Source organism: Crinia signifera, chromosome 2 (genome assembly GCF_055691185.1).
Source record: "Crinia signifera chromosome 2, ASM5569118v1, whole genome shotgun sequence".
NCBI lineage: Eukaryota > Metazoa > Chordata > Amphibia > Anura > Myobatrachidae > Crinia > Crinia signifera.
The window spans coordinates 114453089-114473952 of NC_139218.1; the positions used below are offsets into that span (position 1 = coordinate 114453089).

The window sequence follows — 20864 nt, forward strand, 5'->3', positions numbered from 1 at the left end:
CCCACAAGAGAGTTCGAGACACGGAATGTCAGCTCTATTAAAATGATACTTTATTCTAGATACACAAATAATACAAGATAAGAAACACAATGATAATAAGTCCTATAATATTATACGCTTCCTTATTTATGGTACCTACATAACAAACAAAACACTTATACTAACCTACACAATACACATACTATACACTTGAAAGAATATTTGAGGGTAAATATGAATAACTACCTGACGTCTCAGGGTCCTTCCTTCTCAGCCGTCCCTCTGATCTGAACTACCAAAACCTCTATATCTCCCTTTTAACCCAAAAACGCAGATTGAAGTTCCCTGTTCTCATGACGTTATTGAATTTATAGATGCTAATGGTGACAGGGTCTCCTGCTTGTCTAGATGCTAGTGGTAATCTCCATTGCGAGATTTCCTGTTTCTGGGCTCTCCCTGTGCATCAATCTATTTTACACTCCTGTTGTCAAAATACAATTGTGTCCTGTCTGTCCTGCAATGTAACTTGGATGATGTACTAGCAGTCTACATTCTCCAGAAAGGAAACCAGATGGCTGGAGTCTGGCCCATAGTGTATACATTGCTTACTTCATTAATAAAACATGGGATTAATCCGTTTCATTTATACTGTATTAAGCATTTGGCCTTCTGTCTATATTGATTAGCCAATACACCGTCCTATACCCAATGATCTAAACTCTTGCCGCAAAGTACAATTAATCATGATTGAAAACACACATCATAAAACATAATTCAATTCAAAATATTTGTGCTGTTACTAGCATTTTCTGACTTATATCTGTTTGTGCAAAATTGTATATGGCAACAATAGCCACAGCAGAATCATTAGGAACACATCAGGTGGCTTCACAACAAAAGTATAGCACCAACACTTCAAGTACAGCAGACAGTAATGGTAGCCGAAAGAGGCCAACAGGGGAACCAAACAAGACATTCGAACCGAGGGCAAATGTGGGTACCCTCTGCACGGGATTGGACACAGGAAGCTGACACACACAGCTAAATGAAAGATTTGGGAAGACATAAGGGTGGAGATTAATGCGGACACAAGTTCATTTTCTGGCACGTTTGGCCCTGGTAGGCTCCTTGCCATGAGCAGCAGCTCCTCGGCCACGGCCACGACCACGTTGGGATGGTGGCCCAGGTGGAGCAGATGCTGGTGAAGGGGGGGATGGTGTTCCCCCTCTGCCAGCAGGGAGTGCTGGTGTTGGAAATGCACCAGAAACAAATGACAATAGGGCCCTATTGGTGGTAACTAGCTCCACCATAAGCTCATTATGGTGGAGGAGGTAATTTTGGCGAAGGGCTTGATCTGCCAGCACATGCAGGCTGGCAGCTATGGACTGCTGGGTGCCAGCCATGGCCTGCTGGGTGTCAGCAATAGCCTGCTGGCTCCCAGCTATTGCCTGCTGGGTGCTGACAATACCCTGCATGACCTCCTCGGTCCTACGCATCCGCTCTGATGCTAACTCTCCCTGCTGGTGAATCTGCCCAAGCATCTGCACCCACCTGTCATAATCTGTTGTGGCCGTTGGCTGCTGCTGCTGCACATGGCTGCCACTGGTGGCAGGTGGCACTGACTCCTCCACCTCCTCAAGAGATTCTCGACCAAACGGTGGGGATGCTTCTGAAAGAAAGAGAAACATACAATTACAACACATTCCTGGAAAATTAGTACAAACCACTTATGCCATGCAAACAAATTACCTTCTAAAACAGAAACAAAAACGTCCACTGGGGCCTCACTATCCATGGTGCTCACCCCCCGGACCTCCTCAATTGCAATACAGCACTCTGCCATCTCCTCCAGGGGCTGAGCTTCAGGCGGCCTGGCATGGGGCCAGCCCCAGAGGTGTGGCTATGTTCCCACCGTTTGGTCAGTTTGTTCTTGAGGTTGGTTTTGAAGTCGTGCCACCTGCAATCAAAGGTTACATATTACTACATGTCACTCCTGGTGTTTGCTGTAGCAGCCATTGCAATCTGCAACAGATTACAACATGTGCTTCATTACACATAACTTACATTATATTAAACTATAAAACCAACCCTTAGAAGATACATTCACACTCACCCTACAATAACTATCGACTAAGTGACATGGCAATCATGTCTGTTGCTCCTAGCAACGTGACCGACCATTTACCAACTCCATCTAACATCTAATAAAAACATTCCAGGTCTTGTTCTGCTCAAATGTAACACACTTGAACTTGCCTCTTCTTTACATGCTCCGCCTCACGAACTTGTGGAGCTACCGCATTAAACCTACACAGTTATGTCCTCCCAAATCTTCCATCTCCTTGTGTGTGTCAACCTGTCCTGTGGACACTCTATCCAATCCCGTGCACGGGGTACCAGTATGGCAAGCTCTTGCAGTTCGAATGCCATGTTCCTGCTGCTTGGTTCCTCTGTTGGCCTCTTTCGGCCACGCCCACGGCCACGGCCACCTGTCGCTGTACTTGAAGTGCTGGCCAGGCTACTCTGTTGGGAAGCCACCTGCTGTGTTCCCAATTATTCTGCTGAGGCAGAAGATGGCCCAGCTGCAGATTGGGCATCTGTACATTGGCCTGATGTTGCTGGGCCAGCTGCCTGCTCTTCTCCCACTGGCTGGTCTGTGGTGAGGGGCACATAGGAGGTGCTGGAGTCCAGGCGAGCAATGAGTTCCTGGTACTCTTGGTCTCCCTCAGATTGAGATCCAGCCATGTTAGCAACAACATTTTGTTTTTCTAGCACACCTTTATATACTATTTCTGTCATTGGCGTACATCAGCCACACCCTGCGTTCCGTACGGCAGCGTTCCGTACGTACACCGTGCGGCGCTTAGGCCACGCACATACCAGCGGACAAACAAAAGTACAAAACCAGGCATACTTTCTAAGTCAGATTTTGTACTTATTGGCAGATTTAAACACCAATAAACACCTACAACTGTGGTCAGACATGAAATCTATATGTGAATGTTCATTTGTACTGTGCACTTGTTTGGTATGTACAACAAATGACACTAACCCATTCCATATGTTAATCCACTCCACAACTCAGGCAATAGTAATCAGTGCTTGCATCCAAATCACATGTGATAGGTCTCTTAATACTGCCTTGATGCTAGGTACATTTGAATCCACATCTCTAGTGTGGGCCGGTATAAGGTAAGTGTTTACATGGCACCATGGCCTAATATTGGGAAAAGGTCTTGCACTATTTGCTATTTTTCTGGTGTATAGCTTTCACACTAATAAAGCTGTCTATTTTAGTACCTTGTAGAGTTATGTGTAACTGGATAGTGTTGCACACTATTTCACCTGTTGTTTTCAGCCATGTTTGGTGAGTATAATGGTTTCCCAACTTCTTTCACCCTGTCTGTTTTGTAGATACTAAGTAATGCCAAGGTCAGCTCAGCGATGCAAACCTACAGCAAGTGTTGTTTTGCGATGCAATGTTTTAGCCGTCTGTTGTGGCGCATACACGCTGTTAATGTAAAAATGAACAATAAAGTTAATACCAAATATCACTGTGAACAACCAATTACAGGACATGATTGCTTGTATTGCGCCATTGCTAAGATGGCGGCCTATGGGAGAGCAGCCCCATTCTCACCTGCGGAGCTCAGGGCACTGGTCTCCGTTATGGAGACTAGGCTGGGGCGTGCGGGCCCATTCATCAGTAATAGGCAGAAGCGCAGTGCCCATGCTGCGGCCCGCCGCCGAATCTACGCCCGCACCCAGGTGCGGAGGACCATCGCTCAGCTGGAGCGGCGATGGTCAGACCTCAGGCGTCGACAGCCAGATTTGCTCCAGCAAATCAGGGCCAGGATTGAGCGATGTGAGTGTTTACACATTAAATAGGCATTTGTACATTATTGCTTACATGAACTTTTTTAAGCCAATAAGGTAAACTGGCTGATCATGAGTTAAACATGGCATACACTATATGTGTGCTACTTCCTGTTTGACATCCTGTAATGTGGATATAATATGTAATTGTCTAAGAGTATTGTTTGTGATGCATACAATGGGCCAAATGTCACATCATAACTGCCATGTTACAGGCTGTGTTTGATAAAAGCCAGTAAGGAGCTGATTGGCTGGACATTTATCTCTACTTATCACCTTTGCATTTATTACTTGTTAAGGCTTAATACATCTGCCCCAATGACCCCTAATTGGCACTAATGTTTCTTTTCTCCAACACAGCACTGGATCGAGCACGACAGGCCCGGGAGGAGGCAGAGGCGGGGCAGGCCCAGGAGGAGGTGACGGAGGAGATGGCCGAGGAGGTGGTGCTGGAGGAAGGGGAGGCGGAGGAAGTGGAGGCGGAGGAGGTGCCGGAGGAAGGGGAGGAAGTGGAGGAGGAGGTGGTGGCAGTGGAGGAGGAGGAGGTGGTGGCAGTGGAGGAGGCCAGGGAAGAAGAGGAGGAGGTGGAGCTGGAGGAGGAGGCCTGTGGGGTTGTAGGCGCCCGAAAGTGGTATGTATACATAAAGAATCATTATTCCTTTTTTCGTCTACTATTTGCTATGTAGCACTGGTGATTCAATTGTGTTTGAAAATACTATAAAGTCATAAAACAAACTGGGTACCAACAGACACACTTAGGGGTTAGATAGGGTGTCCAAACCATCCCTTTCATCCTGGACACATGTTAATTACACAGGTTGTGGGGATGGCTTTCAGGTCCATTTCAACTGCCTCTGAACCTGTGTAGTTAATCTGTATCCTGGAAGAAAGGGATGACGTGCTCATCTAAGGGTTACATGTCCCTGCTGCAAGCGTACAATCTGTAGCCTTATATAGGTGAATTGATATTTCTAAACTAGATTAAGTATGGCATAAATGGAGTATGGACAGGCGTGGCTTAGAATGGAGTCACAAGTGGTCAGTGCCCCTGGGCCCTCCTCTAGCTAACCACCCCCTGTGGTTTGCATGTATTTTTGCAAACATAATTTTTGGTTGATTTTGTCTTAATAATGATTTTGTGCATGGGAGTGGGTTAGTGCTGCAGCTTCACCTACCTGGCATTATGACAATGATTTGTGGAGCAGACCATCAGCAGCCAAGCCATGCATGATTGCACAAATGTAATGTACATTCCTGAGAGTTGACTAAGTCCCATGCCACGTTGCATCAGAGAACAGACACTGAGCGCTTTTTGATGAGTTGTTATTGGTGGAGCTCATGACATGCTTCTCATAGCTTAGTCATGGGTGGGTTTGGATTCAGAAGGAGCACTATGACTGTGAGGTGTTCTACAGAGTAAAGGGTAGAGGGAAAAAAACAGGCTTTCCATTTAGTATGTATGCATGTATGTATAGATGTATGTGTCATATATATTTATATATGTCTCTATATACATATATATATATATATATATATATATATATATATATATATATATATACACATATATATATATATATATATATATATACACACACACCTGTCACCTTGCATTTATTAAATTTATGTATGACTATGTTAAATGTATTCATGAATATCATTACTAATTTTACCCCATTTAACATGCCCACAGATGAGCCTACCCAAGCAGATGAGGGTGTACGTGGGGCCCTCCTGCGACTCAGGGAACACCTCCACCTGGTCCTGGCAGATCTGCAGGACCTAACTGACCTGCTGCTGTGATTTATTTTATTTTTTTACATTTTTACTTTTAAATATTTTGTTGTATAAATAAATAGTTGATTACAGTTAGAAGTTGTCTGTGTGTTTTTTTTTACATTAAACAGTATATGTGTAAATTGTTTAGAATAATTTTAAGTAGCAAAAGGTACATACTGTATATAGATGTATGTTATTGTAGTGTGCAGATCCTTGCAATACAGAAATGTACTATAATTTTAGAGCAATTAACATTATCCAAACAACAAAATACGGTACTTGTGAGTTATCTGGGCGTCCGATTTTTTGATTGTATGCCTTAAGTTAAGGCATACAATCAGATGCGATGCGATACGATATCGCATCGCATCGCATCGCATGCGACCATCGGATGCGATGACCCGATTTTTCCATAGGAATCAATGTTAAAATGGACTGAGTCCATTTTAACATGGAATTCAATGGGAAAAAGGGGTCCTTTTCATACCCCTACTATCCAAGTGGGCATGGAGTTGGATATAAACCTGTGGCGAGCGTAGCGAGCCACCGAGCCCGAAGCGTGGCGAGCGAAGCGAGCCCCGCGAGGGGACGGTATTCCGTGTCCCCTCGCGGGGCTCGCTACGCTCGCCACGCTTCGGGCTCGGTGGCTCGCTACGCTCGCCACAGGTTTATATCCAACTCCATGCCCACTTGGATAGTAGGGGTATGAAAAGGACCCCTTTTTCCCATTGAATTCCATGTTAAAATGGACTCAGTCCATTTTAACATTGATTCCTATGGAAAAATCGGGTCATCGCATCGCATCGCATCCGATGGTCGCATGCGATGCGATGCGATGTCCCGATCCGACCCGATTTAAAAATCGGACGCCCGGATAACTCACAAGTACCCAAAATACACACACACACTGTGTTTATAACTGTTGTTAAGTTTCCTTAAGTATGTGTTAGTAATAATTAGCACATTGTAGAATATTGCATTTCACGTGCAATTATGATATAATATGCATACATAAAACCGAGATAAAGGGATGACAAAGAATAAATAGAACTTCACATGATGTAAGGGTTAATGTCTGTAATGAATGTAGTAGTAATGTGTTTAAGTATGTATTAGGATTTAATTGATTCCAATAGCAAACAAACACTTTTTAATGAGGTTACCTAATTGCATAAGTGTGTCATGTGACTGATTTCGGAGTTCAGATAAGAGTGGTGATTTTTGCGAAAATACACCGCATCGGTGCTAAAGGCCAGGGCCCCGTCCGTTCTGACGCGGTAAGACCGTGCAAACGCTGTAAGACCGTGCAGAATATGTGTGTGTCCACCGCACACGCAAGGTTTGGATGTCGTCCGTAAACACGCCCTGTTCTTCTAGTGTAAGTCCGTCCGTATGCGGAGGTACGGTGGGCGTTTCTTCGGACGATGTCCGCACAGCGTGGCGTGCGGACTGCTCCGAAAGATTTCGGAAATGTACGCACCAACCAGAATAACCTCCTTAGTGAGCTAAGTACACTAAATGATTTTTTAACATTGAAAGAAAAACTTTTTCATGTCAAATTGTGCATCAATTTATCCCACTTTCATCCTCTGTCCCTTTTTTGTGTTCCTCACCTCGTATAACCATGTATATTTTATATGCCTTTTTTTTTAAATAATTTTTTAATATATATATATATTAAATTTATCATATATCTGTGGTCATATTGTATATAAGTAAGGTTGGACGCCTGTTTTCTCTTCTCACTTCCTACAAAAATCTACCCAATTAACCAAGTCGGCTTATAAGGGAATTAGGCTGCCACCTGTATATTTAAAAAGTCCTAAGGGTTTTTAATCTAAAAGATAAAGTTTTCTGAGGAAATAAAACTTTCCCAACACTAACCGCTATGCAAACATTTGGGTAGTCTTATGCGCCGGTGTCTTAGAGCTATGTTTTGAAATATATATATATATATATATATATATATATATATACAGTAGATATAATATGATATATATATATATATATATATTATGTATTTGTATATATATATATATATATATAGACATATATATATATATATATATATATATATATATATATATATATATATATATATATATATATATATATATATATATATATATAGATATAGATATAATATAAAACAAGTTCCTAAATTGTACTCACATCAGGCAGCTGCTGTTTTTCATGGCTCAGCTCAGCCTCAGCCTCCATGAGCTCCTGCCCTTCCTCCTCACTATGTGCATCCGGTCCTGGAGCTGGCTGCTGCAGCTGCAGACAGAGAGTCATTAGAGGATGTCATTCTCTCGCGTGATTGTCTGCAGAGCTCTGCACTCTGAGTCCGCAGGTGGGTAGACTGACTGCTGGCTGCTCTGATCTCATGCAGCCGGAGCGCCACCGCTGACCCTGCTCTCGACCCAGCGCACTGTCGCCCCCGTGCATCCGCCGCTGGCCAAACTAAAAAAAAGGTGTGTGTGATTGTCCGGACCCAGGCCCCCCTGACAGCCTCAGGCCCTGGTAAACTGTACCCGCTCCCCCCCTCTCAGCGGCCCTGACTGTTTGCTCACTGTGATGGACACTGGTTCTTATGGATCAAAGCTTTGAGATAAGTATGGTTCTGGAGATAAGTATAGTTTACCAAATAGTTTATGCTACTTGTAGGTAGTGGTGAAGCATGCTGAAACTGTCAGGAACCAGGTTGAATGGTTGTCTGTTTTGTTTTCTGTTCAGTTTGTGTTTGGCATTTGACTCACTGGGGGCCTCCAGTGGTAGGTCTGTGCCATATCAGCTCAATATTCTGGGAGCTAATTATTCACTAGTCTGCGAGGTAATGAGCTTGTTAAGCACAAGCTTGTGATCTGCCTGGATCTCCATCAGGTGTAATTAATCACTTGAGCTCTTTATAGGGCAGGCTCTCCTGCAATACTCTGCCAATGATAGCTTCCTGTCCCAGTCCTGGCATCAGTGTCTGGCCTTTTGGTTGGTGTGCCATCACACAGTTTTCAGTTCCTGTGCCCGGTCCAGTCTTACTGGTTATTACCATTTCGGTTCACGAAAGTGCTCCTGTGGAGCCTGGTTATTTTCCATTTTGTTCTTTTGGAGAGCTGCCAAGCTCTTTTAGTTATTGGGCCATTCAGCCCGTTGTTTAGTTTGTTTGGGGTTCAAGACTGCGCCCCGCTGTGGGCCAAGCCCATTTCCTCCCTCTGGTAGTTACCAGTTATTTATCTTCATTTCCTTTTGCTTGCCCTTTCTATGCATTTAATAGGCAGGGCCTCCCCCGTTCAGTTCTGGTTTTGTTTTGGGGATTCGCCTCTAGCATTGTCTCCTTCTTGTGTGGAGATTCCCTGTACTCTGTCTCTTGTGCTTGCGACTGGGTCGCATTCCCGTCATTGGCCAGGTGCCGGCAGATAGGGGCATCTTTCAGTTAGGCCCGTTAGTTAGAATATCCTCTTGAGTTACCCCTGACGATCTCTCACCTTTTGTCCATCCATAATACCTAGCTGCATCGAGGTTGGAGCAGGCCTAACTCGCTCCTTCGGACGCGGCGGCCACAGGTGAAGACTAGTTCCCGCAGAGGTTTGTCATCTGCCCGGGGTACTCAATGTAGTCAGTGTAGGGTTCGCTGTGGCCATTCTAACCAGCGGTCCCGGCTATGGGCTCACGCCTGACCTCCAGCTCCCTGCCTCCAGTAGTTTCATCGGTACTTATGTAGTAACTGGGCTGCCGATTTTGAAATCGGGTCCATCGCATCGCATCGCACCCGACCATATCGCATGCGATGCGATGCGATGCGATGCGATGGACCCGATTTTTCCATAGGATTCTATGTTAAAATGGACTCTGTCCATTTTAACATAGAATTCAATGGGAAAAGGGGTCCTTTTCATACCCCTACTATCCAAGTGGGCATGGAGTTGGATATAAACCTGTGGCGAGCGTAGCGAGCCACCGAGCCCGAAGCGTGGTGAGCGTAGCGAGCCCCGCGAGGGGACACAGAATACCGTCCCCTCGCGGGGCTCGCTTCGCTCGCCACGCTTCGCTCGCCACGCTTCGGGCTCGGTGGCTCGCTACGCTTGCCACAGGTTTATATCCAACTCCATGCCCACTTGATAGGGGTATGAAAAGGACCCCTTTTTCCCATTGAATTCCATGTTAAAATGGACTCAGTCCATTTTAACATTGAATCCTATGGAAAAATCGGGTCATCGCATCGCATCGCATCGCATGGTCGTATGCGATGCGATGCGATATCGCATCGCATCGCATCTGATTGTATGCCTTAACTTAAGGCATACAATCAAAAAATCGGCAGCCCAGATACTACATAAGTACCGTTTCATCCAGCGCCCAGGCAGCAACCATAACAGAAACAGCTTCATGCAGGTAATCAATGGCAGGGCAGCCAAGAGGTATGCTGGGCCCTGTAACAAAATTTGGGTGTGGCCTAATTGAGGGAGGCATGAGCCCTTCACGCTATTAGGCCATGCCCCCAAAATGTTTAGGGGGTGAAAACACACTTTAAAGTATAGGGGGAGTGTTATTTTGTCCCCCCCCCCCCCCAGCAGCTGCAGCATATACCTACCTCACTCTGTCAGTGAGACACTCATGCTGAGCCTGCTGTCAGCACAACACATGCTGTACGTGTGTGCTGCTACTGGGGGGGTGACAATAACACTCCCCCTATACTTTAACATGTGTTTTCACCCCCCTAAACTGCCCCCCCTTCTCGACATCCCTGATCACTGGGATATCGCAAGCAGGAGAGATCTGTCTCCTGCTATGTCACTTCCACAAAGTCTCTCAAAACATACCTCCCAGCATGACCCTCTCCAGTAGGGACAGAATGCTCTATTCCTGGACTTCTATCTTAATTTACGATTGCCATCACCTGTTTTGAACAGGTCAATTGCTAAGAATGGTATTTGAACACAGGTTATGGTAATCAGAAATTAAGAGGGAAGTCCAGAAAGAGAGCATTCTGTCCCTCCTGGAGAGGGTCGTGTTGGGAGGCATGTGCAAAGTACGCAAATAGGATCTACAGATAGATATAGTCACATGTACATGACAGTACATCAGACTGGATTACAGAGAATTCCCTTGGTCCTAATGACCAGCATGTATGCATCCAGCAAATGAAATAACAGATATCGGTGTAAAAATCGTATAACTTCAAAAGATATGTACCCACTTAATATTTGACTTATTGTTTTTATTCTCACTGTAAAGCTGAATTTTGATGCCTCAATACAATAAAATAAAATAGAAAAAAAGAAAACCACACAATGCTGCGTTAGATATGCTCATGTTTAATAGATCAAATTATCAGACAGAAATTATGTTTCCTGGTATGTTATAGAACAATCATATACAAATGTATGTATATCATTAATAAAAATGGGAGATTTTGTTTAACCAATTTTACTTTTAATATAATTAAACAAATCAGCTAATCCCCTCTCATCTCTTATTTCTCCATTGGCAGCAAGGTCCTGCTGTGTCTCCCTTTTTTGAGTCTCATGGTTGCTTTCATCCTCCCTACACCAAGAAGAAAAATGGTAATGTCAGCAACTACAATATTAGTAAATCAAAATGTAAACCATAATTTAGTGAACAGGCACTATATGTTATAACTGAAACTTTCCGACAGTCGGAGCAGCCACGGACTTTTGGAAATGGTCACAAATTGTCAAGAACAGGATTTGACAATCTAGCATCCGTTTTTCACAATGCAGATTCAAATTTTTCAAAAAGTAGAATCTGCATGGCTGCAATGTGGATGGAAATGGCAGCATCTAATAGGTATGTACCAATATTTACAAATATTGGAAATAGTGTCACACACTGAATACCCCCTTTTGCCTTTTAAAGTTACAAATTTGATAATAAGCAGTGAGCCATCCTAGTAGAACAGCACGACAGTACATATAGTTACATAGTTACATACAGGTAGTAGTTAAGGCTGAATAAAGACTTGCGTCAATCAAGGTCAACCTTAGTTATTAAAGAGCATAATCTATTTACTTCATCCCTTATATAACTGAAATCTGATTTAATTATATACAGCTTTTAATTGTTATGTGTACCCCATGATGTTTTTGCCCTATAGATAATTGGCTAACATTATTTTAAAAGAATATTTGCCTTTGCTGACATCACTTTCCCAGGAAGAGAGTTCCACAATTTTACTGCCCTGACTGTAAATCTTCTTTCCTCTAGTCTAAACTCATGCCCACATGTCCTAAAGACCTTCCTCAAAACAAAGAGGGTGTCTGACAGTTAATTATATTGGCCCCTGATATATGTGTACATGTTATGCATGTCCCCCCTTAAACATCTTTTTTCTAGGGTAAACAATCCCAAATTGTTCAATCTGTCGTTATAATTCAATTTATCTAACCCTTTCATTATCTTTGTTGCTCATCTTTGGACTTTTTCCAGTTCCATGTCTTTTTTGTGGTAAGGGGACCAAAATTGTACTCAATATTCTAGGCGTGGTCTGACCAATACTTTATAAAGTGGCATAATTACCTTTGCATCCCTAGACACCATACAGGCTAGTATCCTCTTAGCCGTTTTAGTAGCTACGTGACACTGAGCACCCCAGTTCGTTGTCTATTTGAACTCCTAGATGCTTTTCCGATTCTGATTTACCCAATGCCACTCCATTTAGGTTATAATTAGCACACTGGTTATGTCTTCTGAGATTTATAGCCTTGCATTTATCCACATTGAACCTCATTTTCCACTTTTTTGCCCACTCATCAAGTTTATTTACATCACTCTGAAGCATAGATACATCTATGTCTGTTCTAATTACCCTGCTCAGTTTTGTGTCATCAGTAAAGATTGAAACATTACTGAGTATGCCCACCCTAATATCATTAATGAATATGTTAAATAAAAGTGGGCCTAGCACTGAACCCTGTGGCACTCCACTTAGTACAGGTATCATATCTGAAACCACTATTTACAACCACTCTCTGTTCACTATCCAGCAGCCAGTTTCCTACCCCTCTACAATTTTTTCCCCAAGGCCCAGTCCCTCTAATTTATTTATTAGCCTCTTATGTTATACAGTGTCAAAAGCCTTGGCATAATCCAGGAAGACCACGTCTACAGCATTTCCACTGTCTACATTGTTGCTAACTTTCTCATAGAAGCTAATTAGATATGTTTGGCACAAGCGTTTTTTTACAAACCCATGTTGGGTAATACTGATTATACTGTGCAATTCCAAATGGTTTAGGATACCATCCCTTAATATTCCCTTAATATTCACTTGAATAGTTTGCCCACTATTGATGTTAAGCTCACATGTCTATAATTTGCTGGGTCATCCCTTTTTTGAATAATGGTACTACCTCTGCTATTCTCCAGTCCTTAGGTACCTTACTGGATTTAAATGATTTCACGAAAATGTAATACAGAGGCTTGCTAATTCCTCCCTTAATTCCATTAGAACCCCGTCCGGACATGGGAATTTGTTTGTTTTAATTTTGCTGAGCCTCTTTTTAATCTCATCTGCAGAGGAATTCAATTTTAAGGTCAAGTTGGCTTGTCTCAATTGTTGTACCTAACAGTTCCACTGTAGCCTCCTCCCTATTAAACACTGATGAGAAAAATGTATATATCAGTTCTGCTTTGTCCTTATCCTCAGTAAAGCTATTAACATTAATGTTGGTTAAGGGGCCTATGTTACATAGGTATAGTCATATCCACCCCGAACAAAAAATGAGTTCTTTGTCTTTCTTTAGTCACTTCAAATTCACAGCCATGCCCATTGCCTCTTATTACATCCTCTGTGAATCTGAGGGACATATTCTAATGGTGATTTATGTTCCATTTTTTTTTTAACCATTTCACCCAGGTGTAGCCCAAAACGACAACAATGTCTAGGTCAACAATATCTATGTCAACATGAAAAGATAGACATGCACATGATTGACACTGGATAGCAACACAAGAAACATGTGGACATATGTAAATGTCGACATCTGAGTGCATGGACCCCCAATTCTAATCCATACTTAAAATGTTGCCTGACATATTGTCTCAGTGATAATTATGTTTTTCCAGTAACATTTCCTCCATATATTATATTCCTTGTATACTGTTAAAGCCAAATTATGAATGGAAGCTTGCATATTGACTAACACTGAACAGGCCTAAATTTCCCATTAGGTGCCTGCCTAGGACCCAGTGGGTCCCAAGTGGAACTTACAAAATTTGTCCTATCCATGATCCAATGACAGAGGCTGTCTTTTATATAAATGTTTTACAAAGGCTCAGTAATGCGGCTCAGACCAGTATTAATATCACATATACTGGCACTGAGCTCCATTACTGTGCTTCTGCAAAACATCCTCAGAGAAGACCTGTGTATATGCTGGAAATTATGTCGTATGGACCCACCATGCACTGCCAGAGTCCCACTGTCCATATTAGAGGTCTGACAGCCAGCCAGCCCCTATCCCAGTATAGCATACATTTTATCCAGCAGCATGGCAGGACTAAAGGCAATGTAATGTGATGTGTACCTGCTGTTACTGGTGTTATATGGAGATTATCTCAGCAGCTGGTTTAATATAAGTATGTGTGTGTGTGTGTGTGTGTGTGTGTGTGTAATGTTTTTTTTTCTGTCTGGGACAATTTTTTTTTATTCTTGTTAGTAGCCAATGTGATGTTGGGTGCAACTGTTTTTTTACGTTTTCCTGTGGGGGCCAATGTGCACCTGTTAGGGGCCAATTTTTAATGTACCACTGTGTTTTATTGCTTTTCTGTAACATAAGGCAGTCCTGTCCACTCCTCACCTACCACAAAAATAAATCCTACAGCAGTGAATCTCAAACTGTGTGCCTAGACACCCTGGGGTGCTGCAATGCTCTTACAGGGGTGTCTCAGGTTGGTGGTCCGGGACTAAATCAAATTATGTATGGTCAATGGAATAGGGTAAAAAGCAGTTCTAATACTGTTTATGGCTAACATTACTACAGTTGTGTAATAAGTAGTAGCATGATATCCACAAAATGATCTGAGTTTAAATGAAAATAAATTAAATTTTTATAAACAAATATATAAATAAATAATTAAATAAATATGAAATGTGAAATGTAATTTGGATGACTTACTTTTCTGCTTTCCCAAGTTGTACAAGGCAGACAAGCGCCACAGCTGTCACCAGTATTATCAATTTTGGCATCATCTTGAGAGTCTAAGAATCTGTTCAAGAACATAAAGTACATTGCAGTTACTATTTGTATGCTGACATACTTAACAATTTATTTTATCATGAATTTAATGATAGAATACTCCTTTGTGGACGTTTCATTTTGGGTTTAAATGTAGAAAATACTACTAGAAACCAAACCTTACATACACTGGGCGAGATGCAGTAAACAATTTGCTTGTGATACATCCTGCCACCCTCTGCACAGCATTTACTAACACTGTATGCATGAACTAAATCAAAGACATCTCTTGCGTTAAGAGCGACTTGTGATTATAAGACTTCCGGGTTTAAGTCCTGGAGTCTTACTTGCAAATGCGTCGAGTGCCATGTGCTGCCAGCAGGGCTGGGAACGATCCAGGTTGGATCCCTCTAATAGAGAAAATCTGATAAAAGCCCTTATGCTTCCTACTGAGTAATGGGCCCCATGCATCAGCAATCACAATTAATGGATTTCCAGATCCAGGGATTTTTGGGCCAGATAAATGGATTTTACAATCTATCTGACTTTGCCCACACATTACAGATTTATTTCAGTGATCGGCAGATTTTTCCATCTAAAGATTGCATCTTCATATCTGGAAATTGCCCAATCGATTGTCATTTCAGCTGTTCATAATGTAAATAGATGAAGAAGACGAATTGGGAATGCGGCTGCCCACACATATAAAAAAGATCCGCAGATAATACCAGATTTTTAAGCATGTTTAAAAATCTGATTAAGCAATCGATTAGCGATTTTGATTGGGATTGCCAAAAGGGGGAGCCCACACATCTAAAATAAATTGTGGCAATCATCTCCATATCTGAAAATTGTCACAATTAATTGCTGATGTATGGGGCCCTTAAAGGTGGCCATACATCTACAGATCGATTGTCAGATCGGGCTGGTTGGAACAAAAACCTGGTAATATCTGAATGACAGTTTTTGTCAGTTTTCCAGCATTTCAAAGCAAATGGTCAACTGTCATTTGCTCTCATCCATTGCCAGGATTTGGTTCCAACCAGGCCAATCTGACAATCGAAAACTAGATGTATGGCCAGCTTTACACCATAAATTGTCCATTCAATGCAATCCTCAGAATTTACCACATTCCAGTGCTTGGTGCATGCACTGTAAGTGGCAAAATGTCTTAAAATGTATTTTTTTAAGGTTTGGAAACATATTTTAGGAAGCAAAAGAAGACAAAACAATATTGACAAAAAGCATTATATTGTCAAGTGGAGAAAAGCTAAAAAGGTAATTAGACGTGAACAGGCACAAGGTCAGGAGAAAGTCAGAAGGTAAAGAGGGCCACAAAATGGCAGTTCTACAAGTGAAAGGAGAAAGCAGATGCTTTGTTAATAATAATTAAAATAAAGAATGAGACTGGTCATAGGAGATTAGGCAACTGTACTGTACATCATGTTAATAATTATTTTTTCTCAGTATTCACTTAAAAGAAAAAAAAATAGTTAAATACAAGTACATTTAGGGGGTGATTCTGATTAGCAAACTCACCCATGCGTTCGCACAGGGATTTCGATGGTGAAGCTCTGCGCATATTTGATTATGTTCATGTGCAGGGCTTCTATTCAGGCGCCTCCAAAGACTTGCATAGTCTTCATGGGATTTGCAAAGGGGGGCATTTAGGAGGCATGAAGGGGGCATTCGCATATGAATGCCCTGTGTTTCCTGAGCGTACCCACCAAAATGCTGGGTGTTCCCAGGAAAAAGCTGGGCATCCCCTTGCAAAGAGGGTTGGCCACCTGCCTTCCAGGGGCAGGCAGCTAACATCACCAGTTATCAGCTGCCCGCCTTGTTCGTGGAGCAGGTAGCCGCTAATCTAAATCACCAGAGACTAACTTAGATTATTGGACACAATAGAAATCATTCGATGGTCAGCAAACATTGAAAGAATTTGGCCAGCACGCAAGCCTGCAAATGGTCATTTTTGCAAAACATCCATTTGCAATGCTGCGGAGACATTTGAAGTGTATTGTCGGTTGGCATTCACACACCCCGGCAGCATTACAAGGCTTGCAAAGCAGTAAACTAACACTTCTTTGCGAGCCAACAAGAATCAGGCCCTTAGTGCAGAGGACACTAATAAAGCTGAAAGGGGCACTTGTAACACCTATAACTGAATTATTCAAGCAGTCACTAGCTATAGGAGTTATTCCGGAGGATTAGAAACTAGTGCAGTTACGTCCCAGTGCACACAGTCCCTAATTCAGGTTGGTTCGGTAAGCTGCAAACATCGTAGCTTACCAAGTGCTTGAGATGCCAACCGCCACACGGCTGAATACTTGCCCCACTAATGCCTAATCCAATCTTTACCATGTGAGGGGATGTGTATGAGAACACATACACTCGCATGCCTCCACTAGCAGGAAAATTCACCAGTAAACTATACAGCAGAGGCAGGCCCCAGCAAAAAGGAGGAGAGACAGTACACAGCAGTCATCTTTGCACTGAGCAGAGAAGAGAGACACAGTACACAGCAGCACACGAGGCCCCAGCAGAGACAGTACACAGCAGCGCACCCTATCCCACCCTGCTCCTAGACTGGAGTGAAGATGGCGGTGCGGGCAGGTGGAATTTGAGGGATTCAGCTCTATATGCAGATGACCTCTTGGCATCTATCTCTAGCCCTTCTACATCCCTTCCATTGTTGATGTTGGAATTTCGAGAAATTTGAGCACCTATCTAACTTCAAAATTAATTACACTAAATCTACAGCCCTAAATATATCTGCTCCAGAAAACTTAGTTGAAGGACTTAAAAAAGGCCTTTCCTTTCCACTGGCACCCAACCCATATTAAATATTTGGGGGTCTTCCTGTCCAGAGATAATGCAAATCTTTTTTAGCTTAACTTTGTGCCTGCACTTGCCAGCCTCAAAGCTTCTATTGCAAAATGGTCTGTTCTCAAATTGTCATGGTTGGGTAGAATCAACACAATAAAGATAAATGTCCTCCCTAAGATACTGTACTTACTCCAAACCCTCCCAATTACAATACCCTCATCCTTTTTTTAAGGAACTACAAAGTACAGTAGATAAATTTGTCTGGGAAAATCGTAGACCCAGGGTTTCCCACAAGCTCTTATTCAAAGCCGGGAAAGAGGTGGCCTACAACTTCTCCATTTCCTTAGCTATTACCACTCTGTTCATATTACTAGAATAGTAGAAATGTCCAGACCGGTGCAATCCAAACAGTGGCCAGCTATTGAATGTCACTTGGTGGGTGCACCCGCCCCCCCCCCCCGTGTCATTCCATGGCTTAAGAAGACCCCTATGGTACGGCACCCGACCCTGACACCAACACTTCAGTGTTGGAACAAGCACAGACATCTACAGTTTTTTGACCCAGGTGTGACAATTCTTAATCCTATAATCAACAATCCTGAATTTCTCCCAGGGTTTCACTTGCGAAACCTTTGCAGTCTTTACTCAGTGGATGTGTCTTACCTGGCTCAACTGGTGGATAAATCGGGCTTACGTTCCTTTGCAGACTTACACAGAGATATTGGCCTTCAGATGGGTCTTTTTTGGTTCTATCATCAAACCAGACATTATGTTTCTTCTCTCCCTAAACGAGGTCAAGGCTGGGAACCAACCCATTTTGAGTCATTATTTCTCTCCCACGAGCTTCCTAAGCACTTGATTTCTAAATTTTACCAAGTATGTCTGAGTAACCTCCCAAACCTGACACATGCCTTCACTGAGGCTTGGCATAAGGAGTTGGGTCGAGACCTCTCGGAGGACCAATGGAACCAAATATTTAAATTTGTCTTCTTCCTCATCAATTCAGACACTGGAAACCCAGTATAAAATAGTATCCCGCTGGTATAGGGATTTGGAAATTTTGGTTGATTGGTCTTATGGATATGCCCATCTCCCGATTTAAGAATTCTCTACTTAGGCATTTGTTGAATGCTGCCAGGGCAGTTATTCCCTGTGATTGGAGATCTGTGGCACCCCCTCCCCTCTCACACTGGTTTCGTAGATTGGACCTTTACATGTCTATGTAGGATCTAACGTCCTTTTTGAAATATTCCGCACAGACCTTTAACACTTCGTGGCTCAATTGGCTCACTTTTAAAGAATCCTCAGATTATTACCGCTATGTTTCGTCAGAACAGGTTCAGGAGTTATAATGGTCTTAAGGCATTACCCTTCCCCACCAACCCTATCCCTCCCCCCCCCCCCCCTCTTTACTTTCTTTTCTTTGATTTCCTCTTTACTGCAATCTCATCAGATGGTTCTTTCTCTTTGCAGGCAATGTGCATTCGTTTTGTAAGAGGGATAATTATACAATGCTCATGTTCTATCTGATGAATATAATTACATACAATTGCATCACGTTTCTATAGATAAAAACGACATACCACTTGGGTAATTAACTTTTTTTTGTTCAACTATTACACTGTACTGTCTCATTGTAATGATGGTTTGTGACTTTATTCAATAAAAACAGATTGCATAAAAAAACAACACCTGATCTAACTGAGAAGACAAGTGTTTAATGCCTGCCAAATGACCAGACTCCTACTCTGGAATTGAGAAAGCTGCCCTGTGAGAGGAGAAACGCGTTTTCCTAGGAGTCTGACATCTGGAAGCTAACCACCCATTAATCCAGCACCGCAAGTGACCCCTGTGATTAGCTAACATCAAGGCACGCTTGGAGCTGTGGCAGAGCACACCATTGTGCTGCCACACCGCAAGGGTCCGGTGAAAGAAACAGCATCTAGCAGACAGGACATATTGAAGCCAGGCATCTCAGATGCCAAAGCCAGGGAGCAGTCTATGAGACAAGTGCAGCGTCAAGCTGCAGCCGCACCTACTACAACGAGAGCGGCGTGAGCCCCTGTCTGTAAGGGTTCTTTCCAAGGCCCTCCAACATAACGGTGATCATCTAGCTGATTGGTGACCCTCAAGTACCGGTAATACTGTATACCACCCTACTGCATTATTGACATTATCCACAGCAGCTTGCTGGGCACACTGGTTGTAACTGTTAAGCGCTGGATGCGCTTGTTATTTTAAAGCCAAACATTATATCAGCACTGAGCAGATCCCCTAAGGAATTCCTTATAGCCCAATTTCAACAATTTTCCAATGGACTAATTACTAAAACCCGGACACGGTGATTGTACTGAATTCCTATGTATAGCAACATGCCCTTATTATTAAGATCTATTTTTATAGTTCATTGTTCAGTTTATTTATCTATACTTTTTATTTTTATTTATTTTTCATTTTCATATTTTATGTGTATTAATATATTGTCTTGTCTGTGTACTCAATACATTTTATTGATTAATATAGTGTGTTACTTGAGCGCCCCATGCTATTTGTCTTTTTGTGGTAATTTGTGGAGGTTGGCAACCCTCCAGCATGGTTGCTGCAGAAGTTACACAGCCCAGTACACACTAAGCTATTCCCTAGTGCCACAGACACTTGTTTCTATTGAAGTACTGTATTTATTTATATCTGTGAAACGTATTTGGACTCTGGTGATTATTATGAAAACATTTAAACATAATATTCAAGTGAATTGTATTTTATATTGCCAGCATACTTTGTTTTGTATCAGGTCAACAGATCGACGGTGTCTAGATTGACCATGTTATGGTGGGATATGGACATTTGGTCTACAGCAAGTTGGTCAACAATCATTAGGTTGGCACCATTAGGTCGACATGGGGATAGGTCGACAGGGTGCTAGATTGACATGGGTCAAGGTTGACATGGTTCTAGGTCGACATGGCTTTAGGTCAACAGGTCATTAAGTCGACACAAGCATTAGGTTGACATGGTCTAGGTCGACAGTCAAAAACCCCATGTCGACCTTTTGACTGTCTACCTAGACCATGTCAACCTAATGCTTGCGTCAACCTAATGACTTGTCGACCAGGAACCGTGTCAACATTGACCCATGTCCACCTATCCCCATGTCAACCTCATGGTGTCAACCTAATGATTGTCGACCAACTTGCTGTAGACCAAATGATC

The 20864-nt window shown here is 42.6% G+C and overlaps 1 protein-coding gene across 2 annotated transcripts in view; it reads right to left on the reverse strand.

Annotated features, from left to right (window-relative positions):
- Nucleotides 1–10943: 10943 nt before the first annotated feature.
- LOC146058827 (uncharacterized) overlaps nt 10944–20864 on the reverse strand; it is a 59228-nt gene continuing 49307 nt past the window's right edge. For both annotated transcript variants that reach the window (XM_083171049.1, XM_083171048.1), the window contains 2 exons: nt 14769–14859; nt 10944–11175 (listed from right to left, as the gene is read on the reverse strand). In XM_083171049.1, coding sequence (XP_083027175.1) covers nt 14852–14859 — 8 coding nt within the window. In that variant the 3' untranslated portion in view covers nt 10944–11175; nt 14769–14851. The remainder of the gene's footprint in view (nt 11176–14768; nt 14860–20864) is intronic.